Source organism: Balaenoptera borealis (assembly GCF_965194805.1).
Source record: "Balaenoptera borealis genome assembly, chromosome: X".
NCBI lineage: Eukaryota > Metazoa > Chordata > Mammalia > Artiodactyla > Balaenopteridae > Balaenoptera > Balaenoptera borealis.
In genome coordinates, this window is record NC_138881.1 from 42,522,992 (window position 1) to 42,539,219 (window position 16,228).

The following is a 16,228-nucleotide window of genomic DNA, read 5'->3' on the forward strand; positions in this document are numbered from 1 at the left end:
GGTTTCAAGGAACGTTCATGACACAAATCACATCATCTAACCTCTGAGAAATGAGGTTAGAAATCAATAACAAAAGGATTAACTGTTTATTGCAAAACAGAAACGCGCTTCAAAGTGACACGTGTGAAATGAAAAAAAATCATAACTGAATTTTAAAATACTTGGAAATGAACAATAATGATAATACGATACAACAAATCTTGTGGGTCTTAGATGGAAATGTATAGCTTTAAGGCTTAAATTAGAAAAAGAAAGGCTGACTAACAATTAGCTGGGCATCCGATGTAAAAGATCCCATCACTGAATCCACAGTAGCCCCATCACCGACCCAGATTCCGCCCCCCACCATCACTCAGCTCAGAGTAGCCAACCCCCTTCAAAATCACCTCTGCGCGACGCTAACTCGCAAACAGCTGAGAACCGCTTCCCTTCCAAGTGCCGACCTCTTAACACCCGGGTGTTTAGTGGAGGGGCGGGGGGTGTCTCATGCGCATGCTCAAAAGCACTTGCGAAGCTCCGTTCCCCAATCAACAGGGCACTTTCACGCAGAGTCCGTGAGAGTTCCCTTAACCCTCTGCGGCTTTGCTGGGCTCGGAATATGGCCGCGCCCAAATGTTGCTGCTTCAGGGGGCCGCCATCATGGAAGGGTGTCCGTGCCGTACAGTGGAAGAAGCTGTTGCCTCCTGCCTCACGCAGCAGAACAGTGGGGCCACCTTGGGAGAAGGTGGACTACGCTTCTTTGGGTAGACTTCCTGGTGCATGGGGGTCTTTGCATTTAGCCTCTGAGGGGCTCCTAGGGACATAGCACGGGTGAGAGGGGAGCCATTACTAATGAAAAGAGTAAGAATAAGAACCCAGAGTGAGTCTGGGAGATACCACTGGAGTTGAGGGGAGAAATATCAGGATGGTACCCTCCCCTGGCCGATACTATGGAGTGTTGAAGAAGGGAGAGTAGGGGCGATACTGTACCCCTCCCCCCCCCCCCCCAGATATCACGAGGGGAGAGAAGTCGGGGTGGGAGCGTCGGGGTAATCTCAATCAACCCTCACACTAGTCACTCCAACTGAAATAATTGGTATCAACAAAAATTAGTTTATTTATTTTTTGGCCGCACCTCCTGGCTGGTAGGATCTCAGTTCCCCAACCAGGGACTGAACCCTGGTCACCGCAGTGAAAGCCCAGAATCTTAACCAGCAGGCCACCAGGGACACCCCCCACAATTAGTTTTAAATTGATATGGCTAATGGTTGTTTTCTCTGTCTAATGTAATGTGTCAATAAAAACATCTTCTAGGATTATTCATACTTCCTTGTAAAATAACATCTAAGTAATAATTATGCAAGTGCAGCCTTACAACAAATTTCCAATCCTGTCCCACAAGGAGTTTGCTGCCCCTTAGGGCCTCAAATGTGGAAATTATGGAGAAGCCATTGCCCCTCTGGGAGATGTCGTGGGGGCAGAGGTGAGAAGAATCCACGATATCCCTTCAATGGATGAACTGCTACACATTCTTCAAAACCCATCTCACATGTCTCCTGTGGGAAGCCCTCTCTGACGGTGGTAGAGGCTCCACGCCAGCTGAAGGTCCTTCTGACGCGCAGGTCCTATTTGAAAGGACCTGGCCCTGAGCTCTGGTGTTCTCTATGTCTTTGTGCCCTCAGACCGGTCACGTCCTTTTTGGGCCCCAGTTCAACATTCTGGACCGTAGAGGGCTGGACTCTGTGATTACCCAATAATAGTGTGAAATTTTTCCATTAAAAAGCTGGGTGTAAAATAAATAAGCTATCACTGCCTTCTATCTACTGACACATGTAAATGGTTGTGGCTGTTTGTCCAGAGGTCCCTGCTCAGTAAATATTGTAAACTATTTTTTACCTACTGAAGGAAGGCATGCAAGACAAGACTGATCAGAGGACTGTGGCTATTACTCCTTGCATCTACCGTAGGGCAAAGAGGTACTCATCATTACATCCTTAGCTGCAGATATGAAAATATTCTGACCTTGCGTTCTTCCTTGTTTTCAACTACATGCCCGTATAAATGTGAGGATTTGAGACTGGCCTGCTCCAGGATGCAGGGCAGTCAGTGGTAGAGTTTAAAAGGAGACTCTGATCTTCCTACTTAAAGTGCAGTCCTCCAGCATTTCCAATTCACATCACTCTGCCCTATCCACCCCTCTTTAGCAGTTATCACCTTTCCACAATGTTTATTGCCTCTCTTCCCCACTAGGATGCCAGGTCCAGGACGCTAGGGACTTGGGGGCTGTTTTGTTTTACCAAACATCAAGTACCAAGAGCAGTGACTGGTGATCAATAAATATTTGGTGAATGAACAAATAGGGTCTTACATACTTGGAAGTTCTCCATCTCTAGTATTTTCTGCATTACTCTAGAAATCAATTTTATAATTAGTCATGTCATCCAGAGATGCCTGCAGAGTCTTTAGGAGGGAATAATTAATCTTTTAAGAAAATGAATCCAGTGCATGTGTTTTGCTGCTCTCTACATGTATGGTAAGATACTAAAAATAAAGCAGTTGATTACTCCACATATGTGAGAAGCAGAAATCACTGCAGTATCAGCACGAACAAAGAAATGAGCAAACAGTAAATGAATAAGATAATTTCTGATAAAAAGGAAGGCTATGAAGAAAACGAAAGCATGCTGAGGAGCTAGAGAGTTGTGGGGTAGATCGGGGAAGAAAAACATCCGAAGAAAGGACATTTGAGCAGGTGCACGAGTGGTGTGATGGAGTGAACCCTGGGGCCAGAGCACTTTTGGCAGGGGCCACAGAAAGTGTCAGTGCCATGGAGCTCCTGCCTCCCTGCTCATCCCACAACTGGGTGGCATCTCTGGGCTGGGGCCAAAGATTTTCTTACCCCATTCAAGAAAGGGACATCACTTTTCTCCATGCAGACTTTCTCTTTTTACATTTAGATGTTTATCTAACAGTTTAATTTTCCCAATTCACTTAAATATTAAGTTAGTTTCAATAATATAATTAGCACTTATGCACCCACCACCCAAAAGACAAGGTATGGCCTTAATAACCTCCATCTATCCATGTGTTCCCCCAATTGATGGCCCTGCCTGCCCTCAGCTGAGGTAGACATCATCCTAAATCCCAAGTTCATCAATTTTTGATTCCTTTTTATATAATTTTATCACAACTATACAAAATCCTAAATAGTTCATGTTCTTTATATTAGTAGCTTTTAATTTTATAAACGCGTGTTATGTTTTATACACTATTTTGGGAATCACAGGGTTTGTTTTTTCCCTTAAATTCATCCTTATTGTTGGGTACTGTTCTAGTTCATCCATTTTGACTCCATCCATTTTTGTTTCCAGGTCTTGCTATTGTGAACAGGATGCCATGCATATCCTAGGTTTCATGTGCAAGTGTTTCTCGTGGATATATTCCTAAGAGTGGACTGGATAGATTGTGAGGTATGTACATATTCGCTGTAGGAGGAAATGCTAACTATTTTCTAAAGTAGTTACACTGATCTATATTCCTTCAACAGGGCAAAAAGATCCTGTAGCTGTACATCCTCTGCAACATTGTACCGTGAGACTTAAATTTTTGCAAATTGAATGGGTGTAAAATGTCATCTCATCATGTCTTGATTTGTATTTCCCTGATCGCTGATGACTTTGAACATCTCTTCATATGTTTATTGGCTCTTTTTTTTTTCTTCTCTGAAATAGTCTAATAGACTTAGTTTTTTAAAAACGTAACCATAGTGCTATTACGACACTCACATTAACAATGATTCCTGGCGCTCTCTTAGACATATATGCATGCCAAACATGCTTCCACTAATTCCATTTCTTCTTTCATTTATTCATTCAACAAACACTCAGACCAGGGCTATAGGGGCAGAAAGAGAATCTGGGATAATCAGAGAGTCCAACCCTCTAAGAAAGTAAAAATTAGTTCAGGGTATAAAAGTCTGCTCTGCCACTCATAAGGCTGGGAGAACAGACACAGATAAAGTCAGATGCAAAATTAACAGAAAATATTATTTCTCCCAAGGATGTCCTGCAGCTGTAATGTAGTAAATAACTCCTACTTTGAGTGACTACTGCTTTTTTACTCACTGAGAAACTGTTCTCTACAATCACAGGCTATCAGAAACTGCTGTTTGAAGTGATATCAGTACAGATAAAACATCCCACTCTTGCTGAAGATTCTAAGTCACTTAGACACCGCAGCTAAGATTTCCAACCCCAGTGCAGAGAGAAGGGGTATCTAGATACAGAATTCTGTATCTACCTTAACTTTACGGTTTCCAAGGAAACAGGATTCTGGGTTCGCTTCATAGTCCACCTACAGCCCCGCTTTGCTTTGAGTTTACCAAAACACTGCTTCATTCACATTTCACCTGAACTTCACCATTCCTCAGAATTCCATAATAACTCTCTTTTTTCCTTTGTTCAGTGAGCCACCCCATGGTTCCTCTGGCGTGTGGTCTCCCTCACTGACTGATAGATTTGTCTGACTACAGATTAATCCCAGATGGTCTTAGGCTAATTGGGATAGGACACCCTTACATTCCAGATTGTTAAACTGAGGCCCAGAGGGGATGTGACTGGACTGAGAGCATCCAGCAAGTTCACACCTGAGCCCCTCAAAACACCTTCCTCACTTGAGGATTCAGAAAGGCCTTCAGAGGGTTACAGAGCCTTCTACCTCTTTCAGGAGGATTCCCTGGAGGAGATATCTGAACTTGGTTTTGAAAGATAAGTAGGCATTCCCAGGTGAAGGGTAGCATGACTTCTTCCCCTTCTGCCCCTGTAACATCTCCCGGAGGGCACAGGCATCTCCAGAATTTCCATATTGGGGGTGATAAGGGGCAACAAACTCGTTGAAGGGCAGAATCAATCTTGCCTTAAAGCTACATTTGCAAAGTAAGGGCACTATTACTATATAGATTTTATTTTATGAGAAAATAAAAATAAATTTTCCTAAAGATACTTTTATTGACATATTGCATTAGATCAAGGGAAAAATCAAAAACCATTATTGGTAAGAACTTTTACTTTAGCTCGAGTAGCTGGAGTGGGAGATAATGTAGATTATGGGAGCATCCAAACCCCACAGCCAACCCCCACAAGCCCAGCAGAGGGGAATCTAACACTGACTCCTCCCCCCTTTTTCCCAGGGCTATATCTTAGGAGGGCTTGCAGGTCCCTGATTTCTTCCCTTTCTCCCCTCGCGGTATGTTCCAGGAGAGACCCGCAAGCAGTCCTATTTCTCCTTCTCATCCTGTGGTATCTGCCAGGAGATAACAGCCACGGGCACCTCTGCGTCTTTCCAGAGGCCTCTCAGCTTCTCTAAACATTATTACACAGATCCCAGGATGCCCGCCCAGAGAAACGTCCCCACCCCCGCTCCCCACTACCTGTGAGACAGCGCCAGTGCTCAGCAATGTGAGTTTAGAGGCTTCCTCATCCTCTGTACGGAATGTACACTCCTCCAACATGGCGTACCCCATGAGGAAGCGCAACCTGGGCGCGGCCATGTTCCCCTCCTGACAACGCTGCCTAGGGGCACTGAGGGCAACCAAAACACCGACTCCGTAACATCTCCATGTTGGCTCTGGCTGACTACGGCTTCGAATGTGATTTTGCGCATGTGCAGAACCGCGCCCCTTCGTGCGAAGCCCCAAACCCCGAGAAGGGGCGGTGCTAGGGGTGGTGACCGGAAGCTGCTGCGGTTTTCAGCCGCGGTTTAATAGTTGTTGTCAAGAGGATCCCAGTGCTCTTTGCCGGAGGGATGTGGAGGTGATGGGGACCCGGGGAGGGTGAGTGTTGGGGAATTCTCTGTGGTCAGTGATGGAATCGGTTGTCTGAACGTAGTTGGATGATTCGCTTGTTATTTTTCAGGCTTTCCTCTTTTCTCATATCAACGTTAAGGTCTTAAAGTTCACTCTGAGACCCACAAGGTTTGGTGCATTATGTTCTAAGTGTTTTCTAAGAGTTGATTTTTTTTTTTTTTTGCCCATGAATTATTTAGAAGTGCGCTTTCATTTTACAAAAGTTTATCTTTTCACTAGATTTCTAACCTTAGTTTTCTGTGGTTAGAAAAATGTCTACATGAAGCTCATTCCTTGAAATATGAGGGGAGTCATGGCCTAGTCCTTGGTGAATTGTTTTATTAATGTTCCACGTATAATTCGAAAATAATATTTAATTGTTTAGTCGTCAGTTGTGTTACTTGTACTTTTTTTGTCTGCTAGTTCTATTACAGAGAAAGGAGAGATTAAGTCTTCACTGTGATGATGATTTGTTCATTTCTCCTTCCTGCTGCCCATGATCCATTTTGAGTTAAGTTTTGTATGAAGTGTGAGACTTAGATCAGGGTGCATTTATTTGGATGTCCAATTACTCAAGCACCGTTTGTTAAAAAGACTGTAGTTCCTCCACGGACTCGTTCTGTACCTGTGTCAAAAATAAATTTGCCATACTTTTGTGTGGCTATTTCTAGGTTCTCTATTATGTTCCATTTATTTATGTGTCTATCTACTTTTATCATGAATGTGTGTTGAATTTTGTCAATACTGTATGAATTTATATGGTTTTTCTTCTTTGGCTTGTTAATATGGGGGAATGCCCTTATTGATTTTTGAATATTGAATCAGCCTTACATTCCTGGAATAAGCCTCACTTGGTTGTGGTGTATAATTCTTTTTTTATATTGCAGGAATTGATTAGTTAATGCTTTTTTTTTTGAGGATTTTTGTGTCTAAGTTCGTGAGAGATGTTGGTCTATAGTTTTCTTTTTTTGTACTTTCTTTTTCTGGTTTTAGTATTAGGGTAATACTGATCTCAATAAATGAGTTAGAAAGTGTTCTATTTTCTGGAAGAGATTGTGTAGAATTATGTTATTTTTCTTTAAATGTTTGATAGAATTCTCCAGTGAAACCATCTGGGCCTGGAAATTTCCTTTTGGAAGCTTTTGATTATGGCTTCAATTTCTGTAGTAGTCAAATGACTATTCGGGTTATCTATTTAATATCTTTTCAGAGTATCTTCATATTTAATAGTGGGTAAGTTGTGGGAGTCTCTGTTTTGTGAGGAATTGGACTATTTCATCCAAGTTGTTGAATTTATGTGCATAAAGTGGTGTGTGGTATTCCCTTACTTTTCTTTTAATGGCTGCAGGATCTATAGTTATATCTCCTGTTTCATTTCTGATATTGGTAATTTGTGTCTTCTCTCTTTTTACCTTTGTCAGTCTTGCTAGAGGATTACCAATTTTATCGGTCTTTTCAAAGAACCGGCTTTTGTTTTCATTGATTTTTCTCTATTGTTTTTGTTTTCAATTTTATTGTTTTCTGCTCTTATATCTATTACTTCTTTCTTTCTATTTGCTTTGGGTTTTCTTTGCTCTTCTTTTTCTAGTATCTTATGGTGGGAGCTTACCTTACTGATTTAATACCTTAATTCTTTTCTAATATAAACATTTAACATTATAAGTTTCTCTCTCAACACTGCTTTATCTGCATCCTGCAAATTTTGATATGCTGTATTTTGATTTTCATTCATTACTTTTTAATTTCCCTTGAGACTTCCTCTTTGATCCATGGATTATATAGAAATGTGTTGTTTAATTTCCAAATGTTTGGAGACTTTCCTGTTACCTTTCTGTTATTGATTTCTAGTTTGATGCTATTATAAACAGGGAACATATGCTGTATGCTTTCAATTTATTAAGGTTTGTTTTATGACCCTGGAGAATGTAGCACAGGTGCTTGAAGAGAATGTGTATTCTATTAGTGTTTGGCTGCAGTAGGATGGGTATACTCAGTTAGGACACCCTTTTCTTGGTCCTTTGATTAAGGGGAGCAGGCTTTTCTTAGAGCTTTTTTTGTCTGTAGCTATTGATGGTTCTGAGTTATAAACTTTTCTAGTGCCCTGTTTGTGATATATGGGAGGGAAAATGAAGCCCGGGGAACTCACCGCTATGTTGTTCCTTAGGCCCTGAGGTCTGTGGACTGTCTGCCTTTCCTTTTTACCTTTCAGAGTCTTTCTATTTGTATTTGCTGTTACGTCATTTTTTCCCTGGTCTCTTCTACATTCATTATTCTTTTCTACCTGTATTTTCCTGTATTAACTTTGTTAATTTACATTTTGCTAGGGAAGCATCTGTTTCACATCAATATTAAAATATGTTGCTATACAGTTATGCATAATATCCCACAATAACTACTTTGAAACACTGCCTCATCTGGGAAAGATTCTCATTCTGTCTCTCTCTCCCTCTCCTTCCCTCTCTCCCTCTCTCTCTCTCTCTCTCTCTCTCTCTCTCTGTGTGTGTGTGTGTGTGTGTGTGTGTGTGTGTGTGTGTATGTTTTTAAACTCTTCTTTATCTCATTTGCTAGGGAGTTATCTGTGACATCAGTCATTTTAAAGGACCAGCTCTTTGTTTTCTTTAAACTCCCATTGTTATATTTATTTGACTTATTTAAGGTTTTTGTTAATTACTATTTTCCTTTTGGGGGGTTGCTTCGTTTTGTTTTTTTCCTACTGCTGACGTTTTAGATTGAATACTTAGCTCTTTTTTGTTTTATTTATTTATTTATTGTATAAAACATTTACTTTGTTGGTCTTTGGGGGCAGTTTGATACATCACCAGTGCATTACAGCTGAGCCATTAATCTTGTAGCTTCCTCACCATTAACTGGTTCATTTTTATGACACTGCTGAGGAATCAGCTGTTTCTGCAGAGGTTCAAGAGAAAGAAAGGCCTTTTAAGAAATGTGCAGGTTCCTTTTGTATATCTACAGAAGCTGTTTCCACTCTATTAACTTTTTCATCATTCACAATGTTTATCTTCTTAAGATTAGTGGTAACTGGTTTTGCTGTACTTTTTAACCTTAAAGTTTTTTGGCTGGCTCTATGGAATACATTCCTGGACTTCTGCCCTCTTAGTTTGTTCTTGGCCATTGTCTTTGATACCCTCGTGCAGCTGCTCAAGCTCCAGGTGATACCATCTGCACCTGTTATATTTATCTTTAATTAAAAATAAAGCCATTTAAATCTATAAATTTCACTCTGTATACAACCTTAGCGTGTTCCATGACTTCTGGTAAAAATTGTTTAGCTACTGTATTGATTTCCGACTTTGATCCTGGGTTATTTAGCAAACTGTTTCTTTTCTTTTAAAACAGATTTATTTATTTAGATATATAAAACAGACTTATTTATATATATTCAATACCTTAAAATTCACCCATTTAAAGTATACAATTCAGTGGTTTTCAGTACATTCACAGAGTTGTTCAGTCATCACCACAATCTAATTTTAGAATATTTTCAACACCCCAGAAAGAAACCTTGCACACATTAGCAGATATTCACCATTCATGCCACCCCACACCCCCAGCCCTAGGCAACTTCTAATCAGTTTTCTGTCCCTCTATATTTGCCTATTTCGCACATTTCATATAAATGGAATCATAAAATATGTGGTCTTTGTGACTGGCTTCTTTCACGTAAGATAATGATTTCAAGGTTCATTCATGTTATAGCATGTATTGGTACTTCTTTTTTTATTGCCAAATAATATTCCATTATATGGACACACCAAATTTTGTTTATCTGTTCATCAGTTGATGGACATTTAAGTGCTTTCGGCTTTTGGGCTACTATGAGTAATACTGCTGTGAATATTTGTATACAAGTTTTGGAGTGGACATGGGTTTTCATTTCTCTTGGTAGATACCTAGGAGTGGAACCGCTGGGTCATATGACAACTCTATGGGTAGCATTTTGAGGAACTGCCAACCTGTTTTTCAGAGTGGCTGCACCATTTTACAATTCTACCAGTAATGTATGAGCTCAAATTCATTCACATCTCACCAATACTTGTTACTGTCTTTTTTTTTGCCATCTTTGTGTATATGAAGTGGTCTCCTAATGAATAGAACATTTTTTATTTTTAAAAATATTTATTTATTTTTTGGCTGTGTCGGGTCTTAGTTGCGGCATGCAGGACCTTTTGTTGTGGCGTGCGGGCTCTTCGTTGCAGTGCGCGGGCTCCAGAGTGCGTGGGCTCTATAGTTGCAGCAGTCGGGTTCTCTAGTTGTGTCGCACGGGCTTAGTTGCCCCGCGGCATGTGGGATCTTAGTTCCCCGACCAGGGATCAAACTGAAGTCCCCTGCATAGCAAGACAGATTCTTAACCACTGGACCACCAGGGAAGTCCCAGAACATTTTTGGTTTTGATTGCATTTCCCTAAGGACTAATGACGTTGAACATCTCATCTTATACTATAATCAGAGAATGTAGTCTGTCGATTCCCAACATTCAGACATCTACCAGATTTTTTGTGTGGTCAGGTTATTTGATAGAATTTTGTAAAAGTTCCATGGGCGTAAGAAAAGAAAGCATATTCTCTTTCTTTGGCACAACATCATCTTTATGTGTTTAAAATTTAATTTGTTCATACCTTTAATTTTATTTTACTCCTTATTTCTTTTACTCTTTTGTTTCCTCTTCATCTCATTTCTTAACTTTTGTTGTCTTAATTAAGTTCCTCTTCATTTTATGTGATATTTACCCTTTCCCAACAAGAATGACTAAATCTGTAGTGCCTGTATTAGTTGATCGTAATAAAATTGTACCTCAATTTGGACACAGAGACACCCTCCCCTCCCTAGTTCCCTCAACAGGAGAAACAGTTTTCACCTCTGGATGTTTTTGAGGTAATTAAAAATTTTAGTCCCAGGCTACTAGTATTTTCCTTATGGCATATCTCTTCTGTTTTAAGAAACTTTACTTAACATTTTTATTCCAAATTACGGTCATGTTTTCAACATCTGTTAAATACAACCATGTTTATTTTGAGCCTCCCACATAAAAGGTACCATGTGGTGTACCATTGAGAATGTGAACTTGGAAGCCAGGTAGACTGAGTTTGATTTAACATCACTAAACCTATGTTTCTGTATGCATAAAATGAGGTAATAATAACTACAGCAACACATAGATGACGTGATTGTTGTGCAAATTAAATGAGGTACCTCCTTCTGTATATTACATGATTCCTTGTAATAACAGTACTTGCTAATATGAATTAAATGTTTACCTGGGCCAGTCTGGTGCTGAGTGCCTTAAAAACATCATCTCATTTAATTTTCACAACCCCTTGAAATAAATAGTTTTGATTTGTTTTGGGAAAAAAATCTGAAGAAACATTTTCGTATTCATATAGCTAAAGGTTGGCAGAGCTAGAAATGAAGCTTTTATTAATTTTAGTCTAAATCTCATGGTCTTGCTCATATTCCATTTTGATGAATAACTCGAATCGGTGTTGATGTGGCTTTGTCTACTCCACAGTATCCAGTGTCGTGAACTATACTTCGGTGCCCTCAGGAAGCGCTTGTGGGATGAATGTTGAATGCCTGACCAAGTGGACACTGTCTTTCCAGGTTTCTTGGAGTCTCTGTGGAGCCCCTGGGCCAGACCCCATAGTGAAGGCTGCAGGATCTTCCTTCAGGCCCCAGCAGCTCTGGTTGAGTCTACAGGTGCCCACCTGACCTCGGGTTCCTGGGAAGAGTGGAGTTGTCAGCAAGAGAGCCCGGGTGCTTAGGCCCAGGGGGAAGATGCCAGCCAACCAGTGCGCTCCTGGGCCATCCCTGGCCCTGACTACAGGGGGATGTGACAACTCCTGTGAGGTAAGGAAGAAGAGGTGCCCAGGGACTGGAATTCATCCAGAATGAAAGATAATATCTCATTATTTTAATTTGTATGACTTTTTTTTAACCAGGCAACATAATCAGGGGATTTTTATTGGATTTATTTCTCTTATGTGAATTTCTTTTTCCTGTCCATTGCTGATTTATTTATTTTAGCTTATGGATGTTTACAGTTTTTTTTAATATTAAGGTTAATAACCCTTTATCATTCTTATATATTTTTGTGAATATTTTCTGCCACTTTTTAATTTGAAATTAGTTTCTAGTTTTATTTATAAGTGGCAAAAGGTGACAAGTAGTTTTCGAAGTCTTCTTAAAACAGTGGCTCTTCCCTGCTTTGTTTCTCCCAGATTCCAACTCCCTAGAAGCAAGCACTCTTAATCTTTTTAATGGAATTTTTTTTTTCGTTTTGGGCATTATCTATTGACTTTCCACTATGGAAGGCAGAGATTCAGCTTTTCCATGCACCTCCACTCATACACACATTTGCCTCTAGCTATCACTGTTTTGATTAGATCTACTGTCAAGGTTTATTATTGTGACTGTTTATAGTTAAGTCATGTAGTATCCATGCTGTGATTACTATTTCTGCACAACTTTTTCTTTTGCCTGGAATTAACTATTTTTTTCTGGATTAGTCATTTCTTTGCTTTACTATATACATATCAATAATTCAACTCCAAATTCTTTCCAGTTGTTTAAATCTCCACTCTGTATATTCAAGCATATTAGGTAATGATCATAGTGACAATAATTATAAACACTCATATAATGTTTACTATATGCCCAGCACTGTTACACACACACTACATATACTAACTCATCTTCCTAACAACCTGGAGAAGTAGGTACCATTGTTATTCCCATTTTATGGAAGGGGAAACTGTGGCATAAACAAAAACTATCTGGCCCAAGTTAACACAGCTAGTAATGGAGTGGGGGCTATCTCAACTCTGGGTATCAATGTCTTCTCTTTGAAGAAATCTCTCCTGGACCTTACTGATTCACTGAAGGCTAGTTTGGTTGCTCTCTCAGCTTCACACACAGCTATGACCTTGGTGTGTTCTGTTCGCCATCCCTCAGGAAATCCTTTTTACCTCTGTCTTGTGTCAGATTCCCTTTCCTGGGAATCCTGTTTCTTCCTTCCTGTTTCCTGGATCCTGTGTCTTCCTCTTTCTTGGTTTACCCCCTAATTTTTTGGGAGCACATCCTCCAGTATATCCTTGAGAATGGATGCATGACAGGTGAACTTTTTGAAGCTTTGCATGTCTGAAAATGTCATGCAAGAATGTATTTATATAATATATATAATTGTATAAATAAACTTATAGAAGTAAAAAAAGTAATAAATACCATGGAAATATATTTATTTGACCCTGACACTAAATTTATCTTTTTGGCTGGGCATAGAATTCTAGGTTGGAAATCATTTTTGTGTAGAATTTTACAAGTCTGTTTCCAGTCTAGTCCTTTTCTACCCATACACACGTTTTCTCTGCTTTTCAAAAAACTATTCTTGTTCAGTTGTTGATCCTCCATATTTTAAATTCTTTGTCCTACTGATTTCCATTTCTTTTTCTTTTGCTCGCCTTTCTAGAAGTTTTTTTTTTAAACTTCATCTCCCAGATTTTCTTCTGTGTCTCTCATTAATGCTGTTCTATATTGTTGGAGGATGGAGGCAATGAAAAGTGCCCATCAAACTGGGAAGGTATCTTGAGACTGAAAAATGAGGCAGGCAGCTCCATATAATCAATGGATCAGTTTATTGTTATAGGGTAACTTACTCACAGGGTGGGATCAGGGGGGCGATGATCCAGAAGTATTTGCAGCTGCATTCTGCACAGCTGAGGGACGATTGGGACAATTTCACAGTTAACCTAGGGTATGGGGGTACGTGCTTGGAAACAAGAAGTGCATTCCTAAGTCAAGATTTATGAATGGGTAACTGGTCTTATGAGCACTGGGAATATGTCAGTGAAGGTCTTCATTATTGTTTATAAATTTATTTTATTTTTATTTATTTTTGTCTGCGTTGGGTCTTTGTTGCTGTACGTGGGTTTTCTCTAGTTGTGGCGAGCGGGGGCTATTCTACGTTGTAGTGCATGGGCTTCTCGTTGCGGAGCATGGGCTCTAGGCATGCAGACTTCAGTAGTTGTGGCACGTGGGCTCGGTAGTTGTGGCTCACGGTCTCTAGAGCACAGTCTCAGTAGTTGTGGCGCACGGGCTTAGTTGCTCCGTGGCATGTGGGATCTTCCTGTACCAGGACTTGAACCCCTGTCCCCTGCATTAGTAGGCGGATTCCCAACCACTGCGCCACCAGGGAAGCCCTTCATTATTGTTTAAAGACTACCAGAGCGTAGAGGCCACCAGACCTAATGATCGTGAAACAATATCTATTAACTACAAAGCCCTTGGTGACAGAGAAGAGGCTTACTACACAGTACAGCTCTAGGCAGGGTCACTGGAAGGACAGGAGGAACTGCAGAGGCCCAAGATGGCATCTGTTATGATAACAGCCATACATACGTTTTATTTTAAATAGCTCTGTTTCTTTTCAGGATATTCCCTTATAATAGCATACTATTTTTGTTTTATGGATGTAGCATCTTATCACTCTAAGGATATTAGTAATAGTTTTTTAATCTAATTTTTAAAAAATAATAGACACATGGCTCAAAAATACAAAATTAAAATATATATAAAAATTATAAATATACAAAGCTATATAGTCTAAATTCTCTTACCCATCTTTCTCCTATCTGTTCATCTCTCTTTAATACATATAACCAAGTTAGTTAGTTTTCTCTGCATGAGTTTCTTTATGCAGATAAAAGCAGCTGAGAACATATTCTTATTTTCTCCTTTTAAGTTCACGAAAGGTGTCCCACAAAACAAATAATTATCAATTTTTAGTAATTTTAAGTCTTTTGGTGAGATAGAATATGAATTATAAACAATGCTGCCATGAACATTTTTGTTCATGTCTTGTCATGTACATGTGTCCACCCCTCTCTTGACTATATGCACGGGGTGGAGTTAGTGGGTCGTAGATTCAGCCTATCTTTTAAAAATGTTTTTATTGTGAAATATAACATATATCCAGAAAAGTGTGCAAAACAGACATGTACAGCTCAGTGATTTTTCACTATGTAGGTCTAGAAAATGCCCATAGTCAGCATTCCAGAATCCCCCTACTCCCAAAGATAACTACCCTCCTGACTTTTATGATAATTACTTCCATTGAGAAGAAAATCACAAGACACAGAGTGGAAGAAGAAACAGACAACAGAGGACTTATATCCAGGATGTATAAAGAACAACAAAACAATAAGAAAAAGCAGACTACCCGGTAGTCAGAGGCCTTATTTGAATAGGTGTGTAACAAAGGAAGAAATCCAAATGGTTAATAACACCTGAGATGGTACTCAATCTCTTTAGTCATCAGGGAAATGCAGAAGTTAAACCGCAATGTAATACCACTACACTCCCACCAGAATGGCTAAAATTAAGAAGCCTAACAATGACAAGTGTTAGCAAGGATAGGGGTTCATATCAGTAGTTCATATACTCATTTCAGCACATATAGCTGCTGCTATGTTAGCTAATATCAGCAATTCATATGCTGCTGGTGGGAGTGTAAATTGGCACAATCTCTTTGGAAAACATTTTAGCCTTCTTTATCAAAGCATACATAGACCATATGAGGAAACACTTCTCCTAGGAAAATACCCAAGAGAAATCCTTGGCTAATGTACCGGGACACACATTTAAATGCTCCCTGTAGCATTACTTGTAACAGCAAGAAACTGGAAATAACTTAAATGTCCATCAATAGTAGAATGGATACAGAAATTGAACATAATATTGAGTGAAAGAAGCCAGACACAAAATAATTTGTATTGTTTTAATTTATGTAAATTAAAGCAGAACAAAACCATATTGTACAGGGATGTATGGTTAGGTCGTGAAACTCAAAAGCAAGTGCTTACTATCAGAGGCAGGATAGTGGTTTCCATGATTGATGGGGAAGCTGGGTGGAAGGAGGGAAAGAGGCATGAGGAAGGTTTCTGGGCAAAGAGGTGGCAATGTTCTGTTTCCAGACCAGAGTGGGAATTACGTAGGTATTTGCCTTGAATAATTAGTTAAGCCAAATGTTTATGTTTCATGTATTTTTTGAATGAGTATTATATTTTGTAAAAATCTTTTGAAAAGGAAAAGAATACCTACCCTCCAATTTTGACCGCAGTCTCCCATAAACCCTTTCCAAAGACAGCTACAAAAACATACATACATACACACACAGACACACACACACTCTGCTATAGCCATTTTTAAACTTCCAACACTTTTCTCATTTAAAAATAAATCTTGGTGATCATTAAATGTCAGTAGATGTAATGAGTTGCCTCATTCTTTTTAAAGGCTGAATCTTATTCAATTATATGGATATATCACAATATAACCAGCCCCCCGTTAATAGACATTTAAGATGCTTCCAGTCTTTTGCTATTACAGACAATG

At 39.5% G+C, this 16,228-nt stretch overlaps 2 protein-coding genes and 2 pseudogenes across 7 annotated transcripts in view; 2 read left to right on the plus strand and 2 right to left on the minus strand.

The window, feature by feature from the left end:
* LOC309621158 (uncharacterized protein) overlaps positions 1-5,608 on the minus strand; it is a 41,677-nt gene extending 36,069 nt beyond the window's left edge. The window contains exons 1-2 of one of the 2 annotated variants that reach the window (XR_014239776.1): positions 5,408-5,608; positions 387-793 (exon numbers count right to left, since the gene is read on the minus strand). The gene's annotated coding sequence lies outside the window, so the exon portion shown is untranslated. The remainder of the gene's footprint in view (positions 1-386; positions 794-5,407) is intronic. The other variant, XM_082378290.1, reaches the window with a different exon arrangement.
* The window catches only part of LOC309621113 (retinol dehydrogenase 12 pseudogene), a 339,175-nt pseudogene that overhangs the window by 118,227 nt on the left and 204,720 nt on the right, over positions 1-16,228 (plus strand). The gene's annotated exons all lie outside the window — the stretch shown is intronic.
* The window catches only part of ZNF81 (zinc finger protein 81), an 84,295-nt gene continuing 73,771 nt past the window's right edge, over positions 5,705-16,228 (plus strand). Inside the window, exons 1-2 of one of the 3 annotated variants that reach the window (XM_082378163.1) lie at positions 5,705-5,809; positions 11,441-11,686. In XM_082378163.1, coding sequence (XP_082234289.1) covers positions 11,615-11,686 — 72 coding nt within the window. In that variant the 5' untranslated portion in view covers positions 5,705-5,809; positions 11,441-11,614. The other 2 variants (XM_082378164.1, XM_082378166.1) reach the window with 2 other exon arrangements.
* On the minus strand, positions 6,339-9,716 carry LOC309621168 (ribosomal biogenesis factor pseudogene; annotated as a pseudogene). Its single transcript has one exon. The product of its transcript is annotated as a ribosomal biogenesis factor pseudogene (transcript).